Source organism: Miscanthus floridulus, chromosome 5 (genome assembly GCF_019320115.1).
Source record: "Miscanthus floridulus cultivar M001 chromosome 5, ASM1932011v1, whole genome shotgun sequence".
Taxonomy (NCBI): Eukaryota; Viridiplantae; Streptophyta; class Magnoliopsida; order Poales; family Poaceae; genus Miscanthus; species Miscanthus floridulus.
This window is the reverse complement of record NC_089584.1, coordinates 127549776-127574124: the sequence shown is the minus strand read 5'-3', so window position 1 is coordinate 127574124 and position 24349 is coordinate 127549776. Positions and strand designations below refer to the sequence as shown.

The 24349-nt window shown below is 50.6% G+C and overlaps 3 protein-coding genes across 4 annotated transcripts; 2 read left to right on the top strand and 1 right to left on the bottom strand.

Moving 5' to 3' along the window:
* The first annotated feature begins 229 nt into the window (after positions 1-229).
* On the top strand, positions 230-15183 carry LOC136450714 (protein ESMERALDA 1-like). Of its 2 annotated transcripts, none has more exons than XM_066451297.1 (10): positions 230-911; positions 2139-2204; positions 8904-8971; positions 9083-9171; positions 12978-13175; positions 13291-13495; positions 13718-13885; positions 14003-14170; positions 14239-14429; positions 14548-15183. In XM_066451297.1, exons 1-10 carry the CDS (start codon positions 521-523, stop codon positions 14708-14710), a joined length of 1707 nt encoding a protein of 568 aa, XP_066307394.1. In that variant the 5' UTR covers positions 230-520; the 3' UTR covers positions 14711-15183. The 2 variants fall into 2 exon arrangements, with proteins under 2 accessions (XP_066307394.1, XP_066307393.1); XM_066451296.1 differs by having other exon boundaries at positions 231-907; positions 2135-2204; positions 14548-15182.
* A 787-nt stretch (positions 15184-15970) lies between these two features.
* On the top strand, positions 15971-20676 carry LOC136450715 (fasciclin-like arabinogalactan protein 4). Its single transcript, XM_066451298.1, has 2 exons — positions 15971-20454; positions 20540-20676. Exon 1 carries the CDS (start codon positions 16448-16450, stop codon positions 17729-17731), a length of 1284 nt encoding a protein of 427 aa, XP_066307395.1. The 5' UTR covers positions 15971-16447; the 3' UTR covers positions 17732-20454; positions 20540-20676.
* Positions 20677-21561: 885 nt separating this feature from the next.
* LOC136450716 (ENTH domain-containing protein C794.11c-like) lies at positions 21562-23034 on the bottom strand. Its single transcript, XM_066451299.1, has 3 exons — positions 22569-23034; positions 22178-22462; positions 21562-22055 (listed from the first exon to the last, which is right to left on the bottom strand). The coding sequence occupies exons 1-3, from the start codon at positions 22673-22675 to the stop codon at positions 21578-21580; spliced, it is 870 nt and encodes a 289-aa protein (XP_066307396.1). The 5' UTR covers positions 22676-23034; the 3' UTR covers positions 21562-21577.
* Positions 23035-24349: the final 1315 nt, after the last annotated feature.

Below are 24349 nucleotides of genomic sequence, written 5' to 3'. Positions count from 1 at the left end.
AAGAAAAATACTATTCCTGACTGGAAATTTACGTGTATTCCAAATGACCAAATCCACGTCAATCTATTCCTTGGGGGCTTGGGGCGCCCGCCCCCCGAATGAACAAAACCAAAAAGCCAAATATCCCCATCCCCGGTCAGCGCAAGGGCGAAACCACCAAAGCACAAAATTTCTGAAATCCGACGCACCGAAACCACCACCGCCACCGCACCGGGCCACTAACCAGCACTGAGCTGAGCCACCCCACCCCGAGAGGCGAGAGCGGTCGAGTTGAGCCCCGCACGCCGCACGCGGAGGCGGTCACGCGCCGCGCACGTGCGGCCCCGCCGTCCCTCCGCGAAGGCGCAGCGCAGCGCCACCGTCCCGCCGCCGCCGGCGGTTCCCTCCGTTTCTCCCGCTCCACACCGCCGCGGAGGCGCGATCACGTGGGAGAAGCCCTAACTCGAGCTCTGGACTCCAGCTCAGAGCCCGGGCGGCGCGAGGTCGCCCATTCTAGGAGGTTCCGGGCCAGGAGGTTTCGATGCAGAACCACGCATACAGCCGGCTGGGCATCTCGGTGGCCGGGGCGGCCGTGCCGTCGCCTCCGTCGTCGCCGCGGCGCGCGTGGGGGAGGAGGGCCTCGGCGAAGGGAGGGTGGTCGGCGAGGGCCAGCGCGGGCGCGGGCTGGGGCGGGGGCGCCGTGCGGAGGGTTGCGCGGGCGGTGCTTGCGGCGCTGCTGCGACGGCAGGCGGTGTTCCTCTTCGCGCCACTGCTGTATGTGGCGGTGATGCTGCTCTACATGGGCTCCATCTCGCTCGACAGTGTGCCCCGCATCATCTCGCGCCCGGCTCCCGGGTCACTGTACCGCAGCCCGCAGCTCTACACCCGCCTCCGCGCCGATATGGACGCTGATAATGCCACCGACGCGGTAAGTGACTCCTGCGCATCGGCGCCCCCATCTATTGGACTGGGAATTTATGCTTGTGATGGAAGTATTTGGTGGTTTTGTTTGATTCGTGGATTTAAAGCTTGCTCGGATGTCAAAGTTCTGGTGTTCCGTACTTGGATCAGCATGTTAACTAACCGAGCAGAGACAGTGAAGTGTGTTCTCGTGAATAGTAGTCGGTGTTCTGATTATTCTAGTGACGGCTGATTTGGTCGAAGTTTCGGATTAAGTTATCTTCTAGTTGTTGGAGAATGGCAGTAAACTCATAGAAGTATGTGTGCTGTACCGATTTTATATTTCTTGTTAAGCTAGCTCGGGCATGTGTGTGGTGAATGACAGCACCAAACCAATGACATTTCACCAGTTGATACCTGCTTCAGATTGTGGGGGTCATGGAATATTATTATTCAATCAACAGACAATGGATGGCTTGGTCAGAGATATGGGAATTTTGTTAGATCAACTGGTGCGACCGCTAATACGCATGCTGTCTTTACATATCGCCTTTTTGTGTATACATAGGTTTATGTGTTTACATGGTCCTTACGAGGATTTGTGTAATAGCTTCCATTTGCGTTTTTTAATCCACCTTTTTTTTTGCGGTTATAGCACCCTCAATGCTTGACATTGTCCTCGATGAATTGCCAAATTCATTATAGTTCAAAAACAGAACAAGTTTTCCTGAGATTATTATTCAAATGCATGGAACTTTTGTAAATCAAATTACCTTCTCAATTCCTAGATACTTGGTATCTTTGGATAACTAAGTGATAGACTAATTTCCCTATAGTTCAAGGGAAATGGCCTAGGTCTATGGCAGATAATAACATATGCATCTGCCCTGTTGTTGTATCAATACCCTTGTACCAAACTCTCTCGGTAAGAAGGCATATGTGCTATGCTATCTTCACATATGGTGTCTAAACTATGCAACATTTTGTCTGCCCTTGTGGAATGGTTTAGAGCTGGGGTAATGATATTTTACTGTTTATTGGATTTGTTGTATTAGTTTACATCAGGTGTCAGCTGGCAGATGTTAAAGTGTAGTATATTCTGCATGGTAGAAAATTGTTGTTTTATTTATTCTATTGATTGGAAATTGCCATTTTAACTTGTCCTGCACCTATTTGCATGTTTTTCTTAAGTTCAGTGTGGATGTTTTGCATTTGTGTTTCATTTTATTCATACTGATATTGCTAACTTTTGTAGCTAGCAACTGTATGGCGGCATGCTTACAGAGGTGGTGTTTGGAGACCTTGCATAAGCAATAATACCAACGGTACGCCATTTTTTTTTCATTTTGCAAGTCGTTTTTAATAATTCACAGGTTGGGACTGTTTGTCGATATTTCTAATTTCAAATGGTAGTTTATTCATGCTGGTACGCTGATTTTGAAAGAAGCTCAAAGCTCAAAGTACCATTCAATTTTTTCTGGTTTGGGTTGCCTGATTATTATTTCATGATGACCCGGTTTGATAGATCTTATGTGCAGTTGTGTATAGTCAAGTGCCAAAGGTGCATGCATATGGTGATGGATAAGTCTCATGTGTGGCTGGTCTTTGTGGGGCTGTGATGCTCACATGGTCATGGTCTTTGTGGCTGTTTTTCTGTTTTTAGGACAGCATCTTAGACTAGAGGACATCATCTTAGCTAGGACAGCATATTAGCATCTTAGACTAGCATCTTAGACTAGCATCTTGGCATATGCTTGGCTGGCTAGCAGCCTATAAATATGTAACCCCAACCCCTCAGGTTGGTATGGCATTTGTGTGAGCTTGTGTGAGAAATAGACAAGAAAATTGGCCCAACTCTTAATGTCATCCTCTCTCGATGAGAGTAAGAATTCTCCTACTACCAAGAGTGAGAATTCAGCGACTAACAACTGGTATCAGAGCCATATTATCCTGTAGCTTGAGCATCTCTTGCTCATCTTCTCTCCCAGCCCCACAACAGCCCCAGCTGTTGGCAGCAGCAGCTCCTCCGGCCGCTCCTGTTCACTCCTCTCCCAGCTCGTCTGAAGCAGCCCTCTCCCCACGCAGCAGCCCTCCGGTAGCGCGTCATGTCCGCAGGGCAGTCTCAGCGCTCGGTCGCCTCGAGCACGCGGCGTTGGCAGGAGGCCGAACTTGCCGCGGCAGAGGAACGCGAGCGAGCGGCGGCAGAGACCGCTGCGGCGGCGGCAAGGGCGTCGAGGCTGGCAGCGACAGAGCTGGCAGCAGCCAGAGCGGAGGCGGAAGCAGCGGTGGCGGCGAATGCAGCGCGTGCGGCGGCGGCGGAGGTCGAGGCTCTGTGCGGCAGCATCGGCAGCTCCATTTCCGCTGACGACACCGCCGACGCAGACCTCGAGCTGCTAGAGAGGGAGGCAGCGCGAGCGCGGGCGGCGCAGTGGGCAGCCGCGCACGTCCACGAGCGTGGCGGCAGCCCAGACAGGCGCGGACGCGCTGGCGGCGCTCCTGGAGGAGGCGCGCACGGCGGTGGCGCTCTTGGGGCAGCCGCGCACGCCCACGAGCGCGGCGGCAGCCCAGACAGGCGCGGACGCGCCGGTGGCGCTCCTGGAGGAGGCGCGCACGGCGGCGGCGCTCCTGGAGGAGGCGCGCACGGCAACGGTGGCGGACGGGTCGATGGAGAGCGCGGCCTTCACAGGCAGCGTGGCTCTCTCTCCCCGGATCGGTACCGACGGGTCGATGGAGAGCGCGGCCTTCACAGGCAGCGTGGCTCTCTCTCCCCGGATCGGTACCGTGGTTACCACGGGCTCCAGGCTGTTGTCAGGGACGTCGGTCCCGGCGGTGGGTGGCCTACCCTCACCAAGACCAACTACGTCGAGTGGGCTGCGGTGATGAGGGTAAAGCTCCAGGTGCGGCACATGTGGGAGGCAGTCCGGTATGGCGACGTCGACTACGACCTAGATCGACGGGCGCTGGATGCTCTCATCGCTGCAGTCCCGCTCGAGATGCAGTTCTCGCTTATCAGCAAGCGGACTGCCAAGGAGGCTTGGGACGCCATCGCTGCGGCACGCATCGGCAGCGACCGCGCCCGCAAGTCCACACTGCAGGCACTTCGCAAGGAGTGGGAGAACCTGGCCTTCAAGCCAGGTGAGGATGTTGATGACTTTGCTCTCCGTCTCAACACTCTGTTGCAGAAGATGGTACAGTTCGGCGACGACACTTACGGCGAGGAGAGAGCTGTCGAAAAGCTCTTCCGTTGCGTCCCCGAGAAGTACAAGCAGATGGCTCGCTCGATCGAGTCTCTGCTGGATCTCTCCACGATGTCGATCGAGGAGGCGATAGGTCGCCTCAAGGTCGTCGACAGCGATGAGCCACAGTCCCTCACGGGGCCCATCACCACTGGCGGGAAGCTCCTCCTCACTCGGGAGCAATGGCTTGCCAGCCAAGGTGACCGGAGGAAGAGGGAGCCTTCTTCCGCGACAGGCGGCCGCAAGCGTGGCAAGCCACGTAGAGACGCCCAGGCCGGGGCGCGAGGACGTGCCGAGGGTGATGCCCGCGGAGGCGCCCAGGGCGGCGCCGCCGGCAGGCACAAGCCGGCACGAGACAACGCCTGCCGCAACTGTGGCCAGCTTGGCCATTGGGCCAAGGACTGTCGACAGCCACGACGCGGCTAGGCCCACGTCGCACAGGCGGAGGAGGAGGAGCCGGCTCTGTTCATGGCACATGCCAGCATCGAGCTACCTCCAGCGGCACCGGCCGCAGCGGCTCTCCTCCACCTTGACGAGCCAAAAGCACACGCCCTCCTCGGCGACAGCTCCGGCAACGACAAGACTGACGGGTGGTGCCTCGACACCGGCGCCACCCATCACATGACCGGTCGACGGGAGTTCTTCACCGAGCTTGACTCTAGCGTCCGAGGCTCCGTCAAGTTTGGAGATGCCTCCGGCGTGGAGATCAAGGGCGTCGGCTCCATCATCTTCACCGCCGTGTCTGGTGAGCACAGGCTGCTCACCGGAGTCTACTACATCACCGTGTTGAGGAACTCCATCATCAGCTTGGGACAGCTGGATGAGAACGGTTCGCGCGTGGTGGTTGAGGACGGAGTCATGAGGATTTGGGATCGTCGTCGTCGCCTTCTTGCCAAGGTATCCAGAAGCGCAAATCGACTCTACGTCCTTAACGTGCAGGTGGCACAACCCCTCTGTCTTGCTGCTCGTCGGGACGACGAGGCGTGGCAGTGGCACGAGCGTTTCGGGCACCTTCACTTTGAGGCCCTGAAGCGGCTCAGTGCCACGGAGATGGTGCGAGGCCTGCCGTGCCTCGACCATGTGGAGCAGCTCTGCGACGTCTGCGTGTTGACGAAGCAGAGACGACTCCCTTTTCCCCAGCGGGCGAGCTTTCGAGCCAAGGAGAATCTCGAGCTCGTGCACGGGGACTTGTGTGGCCCGGTGACACCGGGAGGACGACGCTACTTCCTGCTGCTCGTCGACGACCTCTCCCGCTACATGTGGGTGATGGTCCTCGGCAGCAAGGGAGAGGCTGCGGACGCCATAAGACGCGCGCAGGCTGCTGCGGAGGCGGAGTGCGGCCACAAGCTGCGCGTGCTGCGCACCGACAACGGCAGCGAATTCACGGCGGCTGAATTCGCGTCGTACTGCGTTGACGAGGGCATTCAGCGCCACTACTCCGCGCCGTACAGCCCGCAGCAGAACGGCGTCGTCGAGCGGCGCAACCAGACGGTTGTGGGGATGGCTCGGGCCCTCCTCAAGCAGAGGGGGATGCCGACTGTCTTCTGGGGAGAGGCGGTGGTGACGGCCGTCTACATCCTCAACCGCTCGCCTACCAAGGCGCTCGACGGCAGGACGCCGTACGAGGCTTGGCATGGGCGCAAGCCGGCGGTCTCCCACTTGCGGGTCTTCGGCTGCCTCGCGTTCGCCAAGGAGCTTGGCCACATCAGCAAGCTCGACGACAGGAGCACTCCGGGAGTGTTCATCGGCTACGCGGAGGGCTCGAAGGCCTACCGCATCCTCGACCCGAAGACAGCGTGTGCGCACGGCGCGCGACGTTGTGTTCGACGAAGGACGAGGATGGGCGTGGGACAAGGCGGTGGATGATGGCTCGGCTCCGACGTACGACGACTTCACTGTCGAGTACGTCCACTTCGAGGGAGCTGGGGGAGTAGGCAGCTCTTCTTCGGCGAGCGCGTCTACCCCAATCCCCGAGCCTCCACCGACCCCGGCGCCTGCTACTCCGACAGCTCCACGCTCTCCAGCCAGGACCTCGGCTGCGATGAGTTCTTCGCCGGCTTCACCACAGCCGGCAACGCCACGCACTCCAGCACCGACAGGCACCTCTCCAGGCACGTCTACTCCAACACCAGCTCGTGTCGAGCACAGCCCGGTTGAGCTCGTTACTCCGCTCTCTCACGACGAGGAGCGCATCGACGCGTACCACGACGGCGAGCCGTTGCGGTACCGTACGATGGAGAACCTTCTCGGCGACCAGTTGGTGCCGGGACTGGTGCCTCACGACCTGGAGGACCTGGAGGCGCAGTTGCACCTTGCGTGTGACGACGGCGAGCCTCGGTCGTTCGCAGAGGCCGAGAGACACGCGGCATGGCGCGCCGCGATGCTGTTGGAGATGGATGCGGTTGAGAAGAACAGCACCTGGGAGCTTGCTGACCTTCCTCGTGGTCATCGCGCGATCACCCTTAAGTGGGTGTACAAGCTGAAGAGGGATGAAGCCGGTGCCATCGTCAAGCACAAGGCTCGCTTGGTGGCACGAGGTTTCGTGCAGCAGGAGGGGGTCGACTTCGACGACGCCTTTGCTCCCGTGGCACGGATGGAGTCCGTGCGACTCCTCCTTGCGCTAGCTGCCCAGGAGGGCTGGCGTGTTCATCACATGGACGTCAAGTCGGCGTTCCTTAACGGCGACTTGAAGGAGGAGGTCTATGTGCACCAGCCGCCGGGATTTGCGATCCCCGGCAAGGAGGGCAAGGTGCTCCGCCTGCGCAAGGCCCTCTATGGCTTGCGGCAGGCACCGAGGGCGTGGAATGCCAAGCTGGATTCCACGCTAAAGGGGATGGGCTTCGAGCAAAGCTCGCACGAGGCGGCCATCTACCGACGGAGCAATGGAGAAAATGCCCTGCTGGTGGGTGTCTACGTCGACGACTTGGTGATCACCGGCACCAAGGATGCGGAGGTGGCGGCAAAAGGAAAAGATGAAGGCCACCTTCCAGATGAGTGACCTGGGGCCTCTCTCCTTCTGCCTGGGAATCGAGGTGCACCAGGATGACTCTGGGATCACGCTTCGACAGACCGTCTACGCCAAGCGCGTCGTTGAGCTAGCTGGGCTCACCGACTGCAACCCAGCTCTCACTCCGATGGAGGAGAGGCTGAAGCTGAGCCGCGACAGCACGACGGAGGAGGTGGACGCTACGCAGTACCGGCGTCTTGTGGGGAGCCTTCGCTACCTCGCCCACACACGGCCGGACTTGGCATTCTCCGTCGGCTACGTTAGTCGGTTCATGCAGCGACCGACGACGGAGCACCAACAGGCTGTGAAGAGGATCATCCGCTACGTTGCGGGGACTCTCGACCACGGCCTCTACTACCCGAGGTGCCCTGGGGCGGCACACTTCGTCGGGTACAGCGACAGCGACCACGCCGGCGACATCGACACCAGCAAGAGCACGAGCGGGATCCTCTTCTTCCTCGGCAAGTGCCTCGTTAGCTGGCAGTCGGTCAAGCAGCAGGTGGTGGCCCTGTCCAGCTGCGAGGCCGAGTACATAGCGGCCTCCACCGCTTCGACTCAGGCGCTCTGGCTCGCTCGATTGCTTGGTGATCTCCTAGGCAAAGACACTAGAGCGGTGGAGCTCAGGGTGGACAGCAAATCCGCTCTGGCCCTGGCAAAGAACCCCGTGTTCCACGAACGCCGCAAGCACATCCGGTTGAGGTACCACTTCATCCGAGGCTGTTTGGAGGAAGGGAGCATCAAGGCGAGCTACATCAACACCAAGGACCAGCTTGCGGACCTGCTCACCAAGCCCCTTGGGAGGATCAAGTTCCTTGAGCTCTGCTCCAGGACCGGGATGGTTCAACTCTCCCACAAGACGACGCACAAGACTTAGGGGGAGAATGATGGATAAGTCTCATGTGTGGCTGGTCTTTGTGGGGCTGTGATGCTCACATGGTCATGGTCCTTGTGGCTGTTTTTCTGTTTTTAGGACAGCATCTTAGACTAGAGGACAGCATCTTAGACTAGAGGACAACATCTTAGCTAGGACAGCATATTAGCATCTTAGACTAGCATCTTGGCATATGCTTGGCTGGCTAGCAGCCTATAAATATGTAACCCCAACCCCTCAGGTTGGTATGGCATTTGTGTGAGCTTGTGTGAGAAATAGACAAGAAAATTGCCCCAACTCCTAGTGTCATCCTCTCTCGATGAGAGTAAGAATTCTCCTACTACCAAGAGTGAGAATTCAGCGACGTAACATATGGTACCTTTTATTGTCTCGTCAGTTGCAGGCTTATGGCTTTTAAAATATCTTTTTCACAAAAAAATGGAACGTTCTCAGCAGTGGTTTCTGTATTACAACTTACATCGCAACAAAGGCTTGGGCCTTATGTTGAATTGTATTTCTTATTAAAATGTTGAAGTATCGAAGATTGTCTAAGATATACGTTTTCATCAATATTATCGGGCTATTTTGGCCTTTGGCCGGCCTAAAGAGCAAGGTCTGGCATTTCCAGACCTGGCTGGTGCATGTCCTGAGGTCAGTGTAGCTCAGGTTTTGAGTATTTTTCTTATACGAGTACATTTTGTGAGCAAGTACACTTAATGCCAAATTGCTAATGAGCTGTTGATAGACGCATGTGAACCTTTGGATTGCAATATTATATTTTGTGGATGACATGTTTTACTTCACTTTTACATATCACTCTATTTTGTGTGTTTTATTAAGAGGTGCCATTTTGAATTATGCATTTTTATCTTGAGGGAAGTATATAATGATATTTGATTAACTTTGGTAGGTTTGCCTGAATCAAATGGCTACATATACATTGAGGCTAATGGTGGTTTGAATCAACAACGAACATCGGTATTTAGCTTCCATCTGAGGGCCTTCATCACCATTATCACTTTATAGTTTACGTTGTAATCCTGTTTGCTGATTTCATTCCTATTGTTTTTAAAAAAAATTGTTTTGCAGATTTGCAATGCAGTTGCTGTTGCCGGTTTTCTGAATGCAACTCTTGTAATCCCAAACTTCCACTATCACAGTATTTGGAGGGATCCCAGGTGTTCCTCCCTCTCCTACTGACTTTTATGTGCCCTGTCATTGTCTCTGTATTCCCGTCATTGTATCCTTGGGTTAGTTTCTGAATGTCGAATTTATCATCACCCCCAAAATAGTCAGAACACCGACTGTAGCAGTCCTTACCCAGGGTTCTGGGATTCAAAACAAGAAAAAATTCGTACCCATCCAAAAAGAGTGGGATTCAAAGCAGGGTGGATCAAATGGCGACAAGCTTCTGGCATTCTCTGTGACAAGAGGGTACCACAAAAACTAAAAGGCAAGTTCTATAGAACGACGATTAGACCGGCTATGTTGTATGTGAGCAGAATGTTGGCCTACAAAGATTCGACATGTTCAACAACTGAGTATTGCAGAAATGTGTCTGTTGCGATGGATTTGCGGTCACACAAGAATGGACCGGGTTCGGAACGATGATATACGTGATCGCCTAGAGGTAGCACCAATCGAAGAAAAGCTTGTCCAACATCGGTTGAGGTGGTTTGGCTATGTCCGAAGGAGACCTTCAGAGGCACCGGTGTATTGTGGAATCCTAAGCCAAGCTAATAATATGAGGAGAGGTAGAGAAAGACCGAAATTGACATGGGGGAGGCAATAAAAAGAGATTCGAAAGCTTGGGATATACCTAGAGATCTATATTTGAATAGGAGTACTTGGAAAGCAGCTATTGAAGTGCCTGAACCGTGATTTGGGGCTCTTGGTGGGTTTCAACTCTAGCCTACCCTAACTTGCTTGGGACTGAAAGGCTATGCTGCTGCTGCTGTTGTTGTTGATCCAAAAAGAGCGAATTTCAGAAAATTCAGACCGGAATTCAGTTGTGTTGACTGGTCAAAATGTTCATGTTTAGACGGCTGAATTTGTTCACAGCTTAACCTAAAGGCATGAGGATGAAACAAATGGATTAGAGCCTGATAGGTTTGCACTTTTATATCAGAGGAAAGTCCTGTTTGAACTAGACTAGACTAAAAAATTCAAATTGGGCCAAAATTTTTGACCAATACGATGTTGTTTGGGCCTCACCGAAATGTGCGTCTAGCAATGGTATGGAGCCTGATTCCAAGGTGCGTCCAACAACCTTACGGAGTTCTATTCCAAGACGTATTAGAACAAATGTCGTGATCGTTAAATATAAATCTCTGCCACAAATCATCCAGGTGACCGCGCCACAAGCTGTGGGCACATTTGCTAGTTATGTTTAATGTCTGATACTTCATTGAGTTGAATACTGAGTTTTTAAAGTGCTAACTTATATACCAAGGAATGTTATGTGGTGGGCGTTGGACAAACATAAAGTCCCCACAAAGCATGTTATCCTCATTAAGGACATGTACAACAATGCCGTAACTAGTGTCCGAACAAATGATGGTAAGATAGATTACTTCCTGATTAAAATAGGACTTCATTAAGGGTCGGCCTTGAGCCCGTGTCTCTTTGCCTTGGTAATGGATGAAGTGACAAGGGACATTCAAGGGAATATCCTTTGGTGTATGCTTTTTGCAGATGATGTAAGTGCTAGTTGATGAAAGCCAGGCAGGAGTAAATAGAAAACTGAAGTTGTGGTGCAGACCCTTGTATCCAAAGGTTTAGACTAAGTCGAACTAAAACAGAATACATGAGATGCAACTTTGGCAACGCTACACATGAGGAGGGAGAGGTGAGTTTGGAAGGTCAAGTGGTGCCTAAGAAAGATACCTTCCGTTATCTAGGATCGATGCTACAGAAGGATGGAGATATTGATGCAGACGTTTGCCATAGGATCAAAGCAGGGTGGATGAAGTGGCGCCAAACATCTGACATTCTCTGTGACAAGAGGGTATCACAAAAGCTTAAAGGCAAGTTTTATAGAACGACGATTAGACCCGCTATGTTGTATGGAGCAGAATGTTGGCCTACAAAAAGACGACATGTCAAACAACTGACTGTCGCGAAAATGCGTATGTTGCGTTGAATCTATGGTCACACAAGGATGGACCGAGTTCGGAACGATGATATACGTGATCGTCTAGGGGTACACCAATTGAAGAAAAGCTTGTCCAATATCGGCTGAGGTGGTTTGGCCATGTCCAAAGAAGACCTTCAGAGGCACCAGTGCATTGTGGAGTCCTAAGTCGAGATATCAATGTGAGAGGTAGATGAAGACCGAAGCTGACATGGGGGAAGGTAATAAAAAGAGATTTAAAGGGTTGGGATATACATAGAGATCTTTGTTTGGATAGGAGTACTTGGAAAACAGTTATTGACGTGCCTGAACCATGAATAGGGGCTCGTGTTGGGTTTCAACTCTAGCCTACCCCAACTTGCTTGGGACTAAAAGGCTTTGTTGTTATTGTTGTAACTTATATCAGTATAAGCCACTTGAAAGACCACCGTACATATGCTCATCTTTCTCTAACATCTATTATGTGCATGGTTTGTGGTTTCATTCGTAAACCTCATGTTAACATTCTGGTGATTTTGAAAATAATTATCCTTTTTTATCCAGTGCATAGTTTTTACGGCGGCGTGGCGAGGCGCGGCGACCCACCACCTTCACACCTTTACAGCGTCTATGGCGCACGGCGTGGCGACGCCATACACACATCGGCGTGGCGAATACATACATTATAGTCTAGGATATTAGGAAATTATATTGACAAATGGTAATGCAAATGTAGCTTAAAAGGTATAGTCTACAATATTAGCAAATCAAAATAGCAATGTAAATGTAGCACAAAAGACATAGAACTCTCTCATCTCTCAAACTTCCAAATCTCTCATCTCTCAAAAGTCGTCCAATGCATCTTGCATCTCTCGTGCAATAGTTGTTGTGGTTTTGACACATTTCTGAACATCTCCATAACCACCCACAAGATGCTCCTTGAGCCTTGTAATTCCTCCAGTTATTCTTCTATCACATAAGCAACACTGCACAACATCTCTATTGCCAATGGTTGGCCAAAATCCATATTTCCACCCAGGATCATTTGAGTTTGCCGGCTTCCGCTTTGGATCAGTCTTTGGATCAATATTTGATGCCGCGCCCGAGGCCTCCGCGCTTCCAGTCCCTTGAGTAGCCATGTTCTGTACTTCTGTCCAAAAAATAGAAGGGCGTTGAGGCGTTGAAGATTGAAGAACAGAGGCACAGAGACAGAGAGAACAGAGGAACAAAGGCAGTGAGGCACTTCAACTCACCACTTCACGTCTTCACTCTTCACCAGAACGGCGGGCGGCAGGGTGGGGGAACAGAGGCCGACGGATCGGGAGGGCGGCGGCGGCTCGGGCTCGGATCGGAGGCGGCTCCAGGCGGGGGAACAGAGGAACAGAGGCCGGCGGATCGGGAGGGCTCGGATCGGAGGCGACTCCAGGCGGCGGCAGCTCGGGCTCGGGCTCGGGCCGATGGAGGGCGGGCGAGGAGATTGCGGCGGCGGGGCGGGGAGAGATTGCGGCGGCTCGGGCTGATTGCGGCAGCGGGGGCGGGGCGTTTCCAGGCTGGGGGGGGGGGGGGGGGGGGGGGTCCTCTATTTATGCCCGGGCCCGGCTATACCCTAGACTCGGCGTGTATGGCGCCCGCCACAGCGCACTACGGCGCTACAGGACGCCACGACGCTATGGCGAACGCCATACACGCCGGAGCCGTGGCGTCGCCGTGGCGAGAGCCACAAAACCGCCACGGCGATATGGCGACGATATGGTGACGCCACAATAACTATGATCCAGTGACATGCCAAATGATAAAAATCTCCCAACTAATAACATGTTTTTTGCTTGATAAAGCACAAATAAAGCTACTTACATCTATTTTTTTATACAGCAAATTTAGTGATATTTATGATGAGGATCACTTTATCCAACGCTTAAAAAATGATGTCCGGGTGGTTGACAAGGTGCCTGAGTTCATAATGGAGCGATTTGGTCACAATCTGAGTAATGCATTTAATTTCAAGATAAAGGCTTGGTCTCCTATTCAGTTCTATGAAGATATTGTTCTCCCTAAGTTGATCGAAGAAAGGTTGGTTGAAGCAAATACTGATTTGCAGTTTTGAGGCCATCTGCTATTTTGTCATATCCCGAAGTACTAGTTATTATTTGCTTATGTGAACTTTGAACTTGTCTCCCAATTTCAGGCTCATAAGGATATCACCTTTTGCGAATCGGCTGTCATTCGATGCGCCTCCTGCTGTTCAACGTCTACGATGTCTAGCAAATTTTGAAGCCTTAAAATTTTCTAAACCAATCACTACTATATCTAATATTTTAGTTTCTCGGATGAGAGAAAAAAGTGTTGAAAATAATGGGAAATACGTAGCAGTGCATCTCCGCTTTGAAGAGGTTAGTTTTCTATCCTCAATTGTTCATGAAACAATTAAAAATTCTAAGGGTGTAGATGAACAACCAGGATATTTCAGATGCTGCTAGGTCGTCAGACCCATGTTTATCAGAAGTGCATGAAACAAACAAGTTCACTTTTCAGCTTGTTTTTTTCCTTTTCTGTTGGTATGTCCATGGTGAGTAGACTGGAGAATTCTCAATCACTAATCATTCCTTTTTCAGGACATGGTTGCCTTCTCTTGTTGTGTCTTTGATGGCGGTGACAATGAGAAGAAGGAACTGGATGCAGCCAGGGAAAAAGGTTGGAAAGGAAAATTTACTAGGCCAGGACGTGTAATAAGGCCTGGAGCAATAAGGATGAATGGGAAATGTCCACTGACCCCTTTGGAGGTATGTCTGTACTTAAAAGATGATGTTTCTGCTTGGAAGGAAGCTTCAGGAACTTTATCCTCAAGCAATATAACAGGTGATTCTGAACCTTTACATGCTTATATCTGTGATGTTTAGGTTGGATTAATGCTGCGTGGAATGGGTTTCAGCAATAATACTGCAATATATTTGGCTTCTGGAAGGATATATAAAGCAGAAAAGAACATGTCTCCTCTCCTTGAAATGTTCCCTCTCTTGCAGACAAAAGAAACATTGGCATTGGATGAAGAACTTGCTCCATTCAAGGTATATAGGATAACTGCATTTTTTCCCCTTTTCTTTTAAGTATTTACTCATACAATGCATGTCTGCAGAACTTCTCCTCAAGGATGGCAGCTATTGACTACAGTGTCTGTGTTCATAGTGAGGTTTTTGTGACTACACAAGGTGGAAATTTTCCTCATTTCCTTATTGGGCATAGAAGATACTTGTATGGTGGCCATGCAAAGACAATTAAGCCTGATAAAAGAAGATTGGCCGTACTCTTTGATAGTCCACGTATTGGGTATGTCATTACCGTCATTATTAGACGATTGGTTCTCTTTGTCTTCAGTGCCCTTATATTCTTAACTCTCAAACATGAAATTTTCAACCTGTTAAATTTTAGCTTTGGTTGTGTGCAGATGGAAGTCACTGAAACGACAATTGTTCAATATGAGAGCACATAGTGACGTGAAGGGTATTGAAATAAAAAGAGCAAATGAATCTGTATACACCTTTCCATGCCCTGATTGCATGTGCCGTTCAAACAAACCAGAACACTCCAAATCCATCCTGGCCAGATAGCATCTAATAGTTGTATCTTGACTCGATTCACTGACCCCAATTCTTTCTCGGCGTCATGCCAACCCACTCCTTATTCTCCATATGCCGTCTGGTGGTGAGATGTTTCATGTCCTCCAAGCACCCCTACTGAACCGTTGTTCATCCATTCCATCCTCCCCAGGGTGGCTTCTGGCTGTATAGCCTCGACTGAGATATGCCAAATTCTTTACATCTGACCCTGGCACTAACAATACACTGATCCATGTCTAGAATAGATGTATGTAACCATACCTAGGCCTATTCCTTAACAGCCATAGTGTTAATCTGTTTGTGTAGTACTAAGAGTCTAAGATCCCTTGTATCCCGTGTACATTGCTCAACTATGAAGAAATTGTCGTACACAATTTTGTAGCAAGACGAATATTGTTTATTTTGGCTTAACCTTTTTAATCAATTCTCAACTGTACTGTCTCAATGATTTGTCCTCTTTTCTGTTAATTATTTAATGTATTCCTTGCTTTTACTTTTTATCTTGCCTTTTGCTGTTACTTGGTTGGACACTAAGCAATCACTATCAGTTCAAAGATGGAAACCGCCTAAAAGTAAGTGGTATACTAGATTCTTGTTCTTCATGTTATTACTGGAGAAACAAACATGTGTATATTAGTGCATTGCATTTGTAGTGAGATATTGCCAGAATGATCTGTATATCATGGGAAAGGTAATCTACGCCCTGTTCGCTTGACTTATAAGCCGTACTTTTTCAGTCAAAGTATTTTTCTCTCACGATAAATCAGCCAATAGTGCTTTCAACCATGGCTTATCAGCCACTAGTCTCATGCCTTTGTGCTTGTTGGTTGAGTTTATTGTGTGGGAACCGCAACATTGTTAACTGCGGTGATCTGAAGCAGGTTTTACGATCAGGGCTGGTCTTCCATCTTCATACACGCCATCCACCAGCACTTGAAAAAGAAAGCTGGTGGGCTGTGAACATTTTTTTTCTCGTATGAAGTTGAGTTCCTCGCTTGCTTATTTGTTCTTGCTTGTGATGATCCGTTTTTTGCCAGGTGCTTTTACGATTGGGTCAAGGTTTCATTCCTAACTAAAGTAATCTTTCTAGAGCCATACTCGCACCACCTTTATACAGTTCATTTGGCCAATTTGGACACTCTGGCATGCCCATGAAAGCGGCAGAAAATTTCTAGATAAATAAACGGGATCAGAGCATTATTATTTTTTAGGTAAACGGGATTAGGGTCCCCAATATTAAGGTGGGTTCCTATGTAGTTGTAGTAACATTTTGCTTTTTACATTGTATCAGCATATGTAAAGGATGATATAAGCATCAAAAGAGTGGTGGAGAGTACTGGTCCCTAGCTTTAGAGCCTAGAATGACGACTCGGTGAGAGCCAACTTGGCAACTTGCCGAAGAGAAGAACCAAGGCACACGTGACGAGACCAACATCATGGTACAAACTTCGCAAACGCCTGGCGGGCTGGGAGCTGGCGTAGTTGCTATAGTCCAAGGCACCTACACACCCACGCCATTAATTCCCACCGCTCTACTTTTTCACATTCAGACAGCAAAGAAAACCTCAAGCAGCGTAACCGTAAACCACCGAAGAGGAAAGGTGGAGGGAGAAAGGACCAAAAATATTCCCCTCTCATCAGGCAACCCCGTCCCTATCCCCGTTGTCATCTATCTGCTCCTCACTCCCCAGTCCCCACTCCCCGCTCCCCTGCTCCTCCACTGGCGAGATGGGGAGAGGCTTGAGCGCCGCTCCCGTCTCGCCGCGCCTCGCGCTCGGGGCAGCGGCGCTGGTGCTGCTCGCGGCGGCGGCGCTGCCTTCCCCGGCAGCTGGGATCAACGTGACGGCCGTGCTCTTGGCGTTCCCCAACTTCGCCGACTTCGCGCGGCTGCTGGCATCCACCCCCGTGGCCGGGGAGCTGGCCGGAAGGTCGTCCCTGACGCTCCTGGCCGTGCCGAATGCCAACCTGCCACAGTCACCCTCGGCTTTCGTAGCTGGCGCCGGCGCCGACATCGCCGACGTGCTGAGGTACCACGTCCTGCTGGAGTACCTCTCCCCGTCTGACCTCGCCCGCCTCCCCCCCTCCGGGAAGCTCGTGACGACGCTGTTTCAGACCACGGGCCGCGCGCCCTCCGACTTCGGCGCCGTCAACCTCACCGTGGGCGCCAACTCCACTGTCGTGGTCCGCTCGCCGGCGCCGTCCCTGGGATCGAACGCCACGGTTCTCGGCGCCGTGACCGCGGTTCCGTACAATCTCAGCGTGCTCGCGGTGGGTGGCCTTATCCTACCCTCCGGATTCGACCTCGCGGCCTCTGAGAGCCGCCCGCCACCGCCGGTGAACATCACCCGGGTTCTCACCGACGCGCGGGGATTCAACGTGGCGGCCTCCATGCTGCAGGCTTCCGGTGTGGCGAACGAGTTTGAGGCCGACGAGCACGGTGCTGGCATCACCGTCTTCGTCCCCACCGACGACGCCTTTGCCGGCCTCCCCGCCACCGACCGCCTCCAGTCCCTACCCGCTGAGCGCAAGGCCGTCGTGCTCCGCTTCCATGTGCTGCACTCTTACTACCCGCTGGGCTCCCTCGAGTCCATCGTGAACCCCGTCCAGCCCACTCTCGCGACAGAGCACACCGAGGCTGGCCACTTCACACTAAACATAACCCGCGTCAATGGCTCCATTGCCATTGACACAGGCATCGTGCAGGCATCCATCACCCGCACAGTGTTCGACCAAAATCCTGTGGCAGTCTTTGCTGTCTCCAAGGTTCTACTGCCCAAGGAAATGTTCAGTCGGGGCGATTCTGGCAGCACTGCCATGGTGCCACCTTCGGTTGCAATGGCGCCTGGCGACGCCGGGAGCGAGCAGACACCACAGACGAGGCTCTCATCCCCGCCTGACCTCCACGGCGAAGATAGTGAGTCTTCAGCTGCTTTGGCGACAGCAAAGGGGACTTCTTGGTGGTGTATAGGACTCATGTATCTACAGCTGCATCTATTACTATCTCTGGTATGAGATTCTGGTCGTGCTTGCTGCTTGCTTCCTTGTGCTCAGTTTTTGTACTTCTTACTGTCTAGAATGTCTACACCGGGAATGGGATGGATTGGGGAGAGAATTCCGTAGATGCAAAGTAGCAAAAAAAATTAGTTGCTTCACCCTGATTATTCTATTTTCTTTTCATTTTGTCATGTGGCAAAGGGAAATAATATCATGTGTACAAATCTATGCAATCCTTTTGCTCCACAATGAATACTATTTTCTATTTTGACCATCCTTCTCTTTTTATTTGTGCTTGAACTCAAGTTTGGAGGTTACAATGGGGGGATTTTGCATCAGATTAGATCTTGAGTGAATTTGATAGAGCCGGATTACTAGGGTGAGGCCGTGAGGGGATATATCACCATGGAATGTATAGGTAGTTGCTTCTGCCCAGGCTGAGTTTTTCATGATCTTGCAATGCCGTTATGGTATGAATGCTCATGATAGAACGAAGTTACTGTACTATGTTAGAATTAGATTACTTGATTATTTTGACTCTAGTGGCAGAACAGGTGTCATGAATGACAAGTTGGTTGTCAGCTGAGATCCAAAGTGTAAAAGTTTTTTTTATGGGAACTTATTGGCAGCAGACACCTCTGGCTACCAAAGAAATTTGGTGGGGTAAATTTACATACTCCCGTTGTGCACTCTAGGTGGACTCACTGAATCTCATCTCAAGATCCAGCACTTAATTCATGTCTTGGTCATTACTGGTTTGAGTTATATAATAGAATGTTGTATGACTAGCAACACATTGTGAAGTTGGGAATAAAAACTATTTTCCTTTGTTTGGAGATTACAAACGTTTAGTGGTTGATCATAATATACCCGTTAGGGCAATAGGCTGCACCGCTGTAGTACCAACTACCAATCAAATATCTGTAGTACCACATACAGAGGGAGAGAATATCAGAGTGAGAAATACTTGTTGTTATGTCATCACTACATGTTAGGACTGATATGCTTGGCATTCTGTGGTGCTGCAGTGTTCAGCACGAGCAGTAGTTTTCTTTGCTGGACCACTAGCAATGCGTATAATTCATTTGTAGTTTCCCTGGAGAGGTGGCCCATGTTTTAGTTGATTAGTTACTGGGCCTGTTCTGTCATGTGCAGCTCATGCGTACTTTGCAGGAGTCATGACCTCATGGGACCCAACCCCGAAATGAGATGTTGGGGATGACTATGATGGCTCACCACATTTGACCTATTCTTTGCAAACATGAGTTCGATCTGTTCAGACTATAGATACTTATGATTAGAGCTAGAGATAGAATCCTAGAGATAGTTGGTTTAGACCCAATACAACTTAAGTAACAAAGTCCTACTAGGACATGTATCATTTGTGCTGACTATATAGTGAACATGGGCAGCAATCTAAGGGCTTAAGGTTTTAAGCCGTACCAATTATTTCCACACGATCAATCAAGCATTGCTGTATAATGAGATTTGTTGCACAATTTGGAGTAGTTGGAAACTGAATAAAACCTGATATAACTAAAACTGATTTACAGTCCTAAGTACTATTCAGTGTGGCGCCCCCTCTTTGCCACTCGAAAAAGGGAGCAGAATAGCAGATCTTTGAGATATTTGGATATCATTTGCCATATAAGTGTTCCCAGTGAACAGTAGAGTTTGGGTGGTTTTCACCAAAGAAATGGAATGGAGTGCCATTTGTGACATGCAGAAAAAGTAGCATTGGGGGACATTTGGACCATGTAAGGTGTATTCTGGGGGTTTGAGGCTTATTCATGTTAATAATAGGTATGATGAACAAGTGACAGATGACTGGTTTATGTTAGTCTTGTGGGGCTGCTCACTCAGAGCCCGCAGAAGCAAAAAAGGTCTACACAGGAACTGTTTGTTGCATTTGCATCTATGTCCTGCACACTCATAGGTCTTGTCACCATGGGCTGTCTTACTATACCTTGCTCTCAAGACCACCATTGTGATCTACCGCATGCACTGCACTTGTCAACTATTGGTACAGCCAACTGTTCTGATATAACTATATTCATTAATACTGAATATGGAACTGGAATTTACCACTAGTTTTTTAGTATTTATAGCATCCGAATCTGATCATTTCGCCCATGTCAGTGTTACAAGGTCTGCTCTCTCTTATTTATGGCAAGATCAGCACATGATTCTCCATTTTCTTTATGATATTCACAATTTTGCATTTGCCCATATATCAAGACTACGGTAGTAACACAGTAGGCTCAGTTAGTCGAAGCTACCTTTTTCTTTACCATTGCTGTAAAACTGTATTATCAAAGGATTTGAAAGATGTGAAAGGAGACATGTCACATGCTAAAAATTCTTGGGAAAGCAAAAAACTGGAGCAACTTCAAATGATCCAAAGTGGTAGGGCAGGTTTGATGTCAGCGGAGGCTTTTGTTCGATGCAGCTGTGGAAGTTAGCGTGTGACTTTGTGATCACATGTTGGCTCCATGTATATTATTGTACTTTCTGTTTTCTGATATTACTAGCTATATATGTACGAAGGTAAAATGTAAAAAGGCACTAGTAAAATACATAGCCATATGCTGCAATCAGACATCAGTAAAGCATCGGTTGTTATACAAATTCAAGAGGCAGCAGCATCTCCTCATCTCTGGTTATTGATCTGATAGCCAGAGAGGGAAATTCAACTAGCAGAAGCTGAGCAGAAAGTTGCAGTATTTCTGGTTACTTCACAGGTGAGTTACCACTAGCTACTGGTTTATGGAACTGTGGACCCTCCCAACACATCCCTTTTCGTAAAATTGTTCCTTTTTTTTCTAGCGGAGACAATGCACTTTATAGGATTGCTGGTACTAGTTGTCGGATTTTGTCTCTGGCAGTTCCTGGTATGACAATCTTGCAAGCTTGTTAGATGGTTGGAATCAGTAATTCTTCTGTTGATCTGTGTCTAACGCCACCAGTTATCGTTTGTACTTTGTACACAGGTTGGTCTAGAAAGAACTGTATGCATGATTAATTTTACAGGCAATTATGCTATACTCTGGTAGGGGACAGATGATTATACAAGCATGATAGAGAGTCAGAAAAGGTGTGCCACTGGTCCACAACCACATTGTAGTTTTTATGTTGCCTGAGGAATCTATTCATATCATCCTGCTATGCAACACATGTGCTTGTCCTAGACCAGAGCTTGAGAGCCTTTGTGCTACAGCAAGGGTCCATCGTGCTTTTACTCCACCCCTAGCAAGTATCGACGTGGTCATAACTGGAATCCTGTGATTGTAAACGGTGCAATAATGGCAACCAAATGGTATGTAGAAACAGTATACATAGAGCGGCTCTTATGCAATGTTTATCTAACAATTTTACTGGCTGCGCTTTCATTGTGATAATAATCTTGGAATGTTACTTCAATAGTGGCTCTGAATGGGTAGTGTGGACTGTATTATCATACTTTCTTTTGCTTTACGCCTTTACCAAAGATGGATTGTCAGTAGGAACTGGATTAGGAATACTTCTGCCTTTTGCTTTCCTTCAGTATATGGTTCAGACTAAAAGATTAGCCCAGATGCACTTGGGCAGGAGGATCTCAATTTTCTCACTCCTAGAATACGTGGTTTCCAGAGCTTTGCTGGAACCTTGCCTGTATGTTGTCTCTCGTAGTACATCCTGGCATCAGAATTCAGAACTGAAGGATGGCGAGCAGAAACCATGAGCACATCGAAGTCCTCATGCATGATGCACCTAGCAGTGTCAGTAAAATACTGACCCTGCAGCCATCGAGGAAGGGAGAAAAGCTAGTTGAGGTTGAGGACGCGGTTCTTTTCACATCACCATGACACGGACCGACTGATCCCGTCACTGGCTCAGGAGCAGCATCGCCTCCGGCCGCTGTTGCCCGAACCCGTGGAACGGGTGGTGGTGGTGCAGCTCCTCCGCCTCCGCCTCCGCCTCCACTTCCCGCGCGACCCGTGTCGTTGGCTCCGGGCTCTGTATCAGATTCTCCTTGTCGCTGTCGTCGCCATCCTTGTGCCTCCACCGCTCCTCGAACTGCGAGTTGCTGCGCCCGAAACGGCCGCCACCGTCGTCGCCGTCATCGTGCCTCCACCGCTCCTCGTACTGCGAGTTGCTCCGGCCGTAGCCGCGGCTTCCGTCGTCACTGGGTTGTGGCTGCGACACGGCGTGGGAGGCACTGCTGAGGTTGAAGCTGCCGAATCCCTTGATCTCGCGCGCGATCTTGCGCGCCCGCTCCCGCTCCTCCTCCAGGAACGGGCCGGGCTCCAGCAGCTTGAGCACGCGCTCCGACTTGCTCTTCACCGTCTGGCCCCAGTTGAAGCTGCGGCGAGTTCACGGATCGCATCAGCGTCACAACATCAGGTCAGGAGCACGCGCGCGGGTGACCGGGTGGGTCGTGGGTGTACGTATGGTATGGGCGTCAGACAGAGCACAGGTTATTACCCTTTCTCGTCGATGTGTTGGAAGGTGGTCATCCCCTCGATGGCCTCCCTGTCCTTCTGGAACTCCACCGCGACGCTGCGGGGCCCGTGCGTGAGGAGGTGCTCGAGGAGGAGGAGCGCCTTGTACGCCTCCCGCCACTGCCTGCGGTCGAAGCCCGCGAAGCGCCGGTGCAGGATGTCCGTGACCCTGACGTACTCGTCAACCTCGAACGCCTGCCGGGCTATGAGGCCCATCGTCTTGACGTTCGGCGGCGACGCGTCCCCGTTCGTCGCCTCCTCCGTCATGCTACGTGCACGAACGCCACAGAGAGGAGATCGACCGACCGTCAGTCATCAGAGCGAACGCCACGGCGCGCCACAGGTAATACTCCGTTATAAGGAAAACGACTTACAGCTGAGTCGGGGTGACGTCGGTGAGCGCCAGCCGCGCGGAGCGGATCTTGCCGGTGAGGTAGGAGGAGGCCTGCCGCCTGAGCTCGTGGAAGAAGGGCGCGTCCATGGCAGCGCACAACGCTCGTGACTCGCGTATCGTCCGCCCTCCCCTTTGATGTCCGCTGTCGCCGAGGAGGCGAGAAGCCGAGGCTGAGACAACGAGCGATCGAGACGGACGCTAGCACGGATGAGACAACGCCTTCGATCTCTCGCCTTTATCGGTATGCCCGCCCGCCCGCCCTCGCGGCTGCCGGCCAGCAACCACTCCGCACAACCTCGCAAGCGAACAAGCGGTACGATGCCGGGCCAGCCGTTGGATGCGCAACCAAACCACTCAATCACCTCTCGAGCGCGGGTGACGCACGCACGGCGGAGCAGTCAGAGCAACGGTGGTGGGGAGGGTGGGAATGGGACGACGGACGAGGCTCTCTGGCTGCTCACTGGACGAGCTTAATTGGTGGGGAGAGCACCGTTCTGGCTCTGAGGAGGTCCTTTGAAAATATGTAAATAATCCCAAAAGGAGGATATTTATATATTTACCATTATTATAGATAATATCTTACGTTGTGTTACTAACACATAAGTCATTGATATTATATTTTTTATACCACTCGCATCGTAGCGATGGTAACGGCGACCGTGACAAAACGTCAACAGGGAGAAGGAGAACGGGCATTTGAATTTTGAATCCGCCCGCATTCCGTGGTGCCGGTCCAGCACAGGAGGCAGGAGGAGTCAGCCGTGGTGGTGGTGGGCGCGGCTGAGGTCACGTGGTGCGTCCTGCCGGGCCTGCCTGCGCGTGGCGCTCTCGAGGTGTGCCGACGGCTTGGGTGGGGGCACGGGCATGGCCGCATGGGCAGGTGGCGGTGCGGGCTCTATTTATTTGCGTGCTCGTGTGGCTGTGCGGCGGCGTCCGGCCACGCCGTATCGCATCGGCGACGTCAGACATGTGTTCTGATGACAACCAAATGCGCCCCGTTCGCTTGGCTTAGAGCTAAGGCTAATAATACAGTCGGTTTGTTGGCTGTAAGGTTTTTTATAGCTTTTTCTTAGTCTATTCATACAGCAGTTAGCTGTTTACAATTAATACATGGCTCACTTGTCCCTCTCAGAGACTTTCTTGGTTCTTATGCCTAAGCCGGCTGTAAGTTTACAGCCCGCTTCTTCTCTCTCCTCCCCTCTCTCTTTCACCTTAGCATTTAGTCGACTTACAGCCTGTTATTATACTTGCTCTTATAGGCTAGATTTTTTCAATCAACAAATAGTATTTTTCTCTCACAACAAATCAGTCAACAATATTTTTAATCATAACTTATCAGGGCAACGAATGTACCGCGTGCTGCTTCGTTTGAGGATGATGACTAAGCAGTTTTTATTGTGATGATGGATGGAAAGTTTGTGATAGAATCCACTGCGTCTAGAAGAAATGCAAAAGGAGCCGTGGAGACGTGGTGGACTCTGGAGTCATCCCCCCTCATCAGCACGTACTCGTAGAAGATAAAGGACAATCCGTGGACTCTTGGTTGGGCAGTCAGGATCAGGACTCTCCAAGGTCATCTCAAGGTGTGGTTAGTAATATTGAAAAGATGGCAGAAGCAATAGACTGTGAGGCAGCAATTTAAGAGAAGGTGATGAACGAAAATCCACAACAAATTTTAAGGAAGAAGGCTGTAGCAGAGTTGTGTAAACTGAGATTTACTGGGACAGAACAAATCAATGAAGCGGATAGGAGGAAGATAAG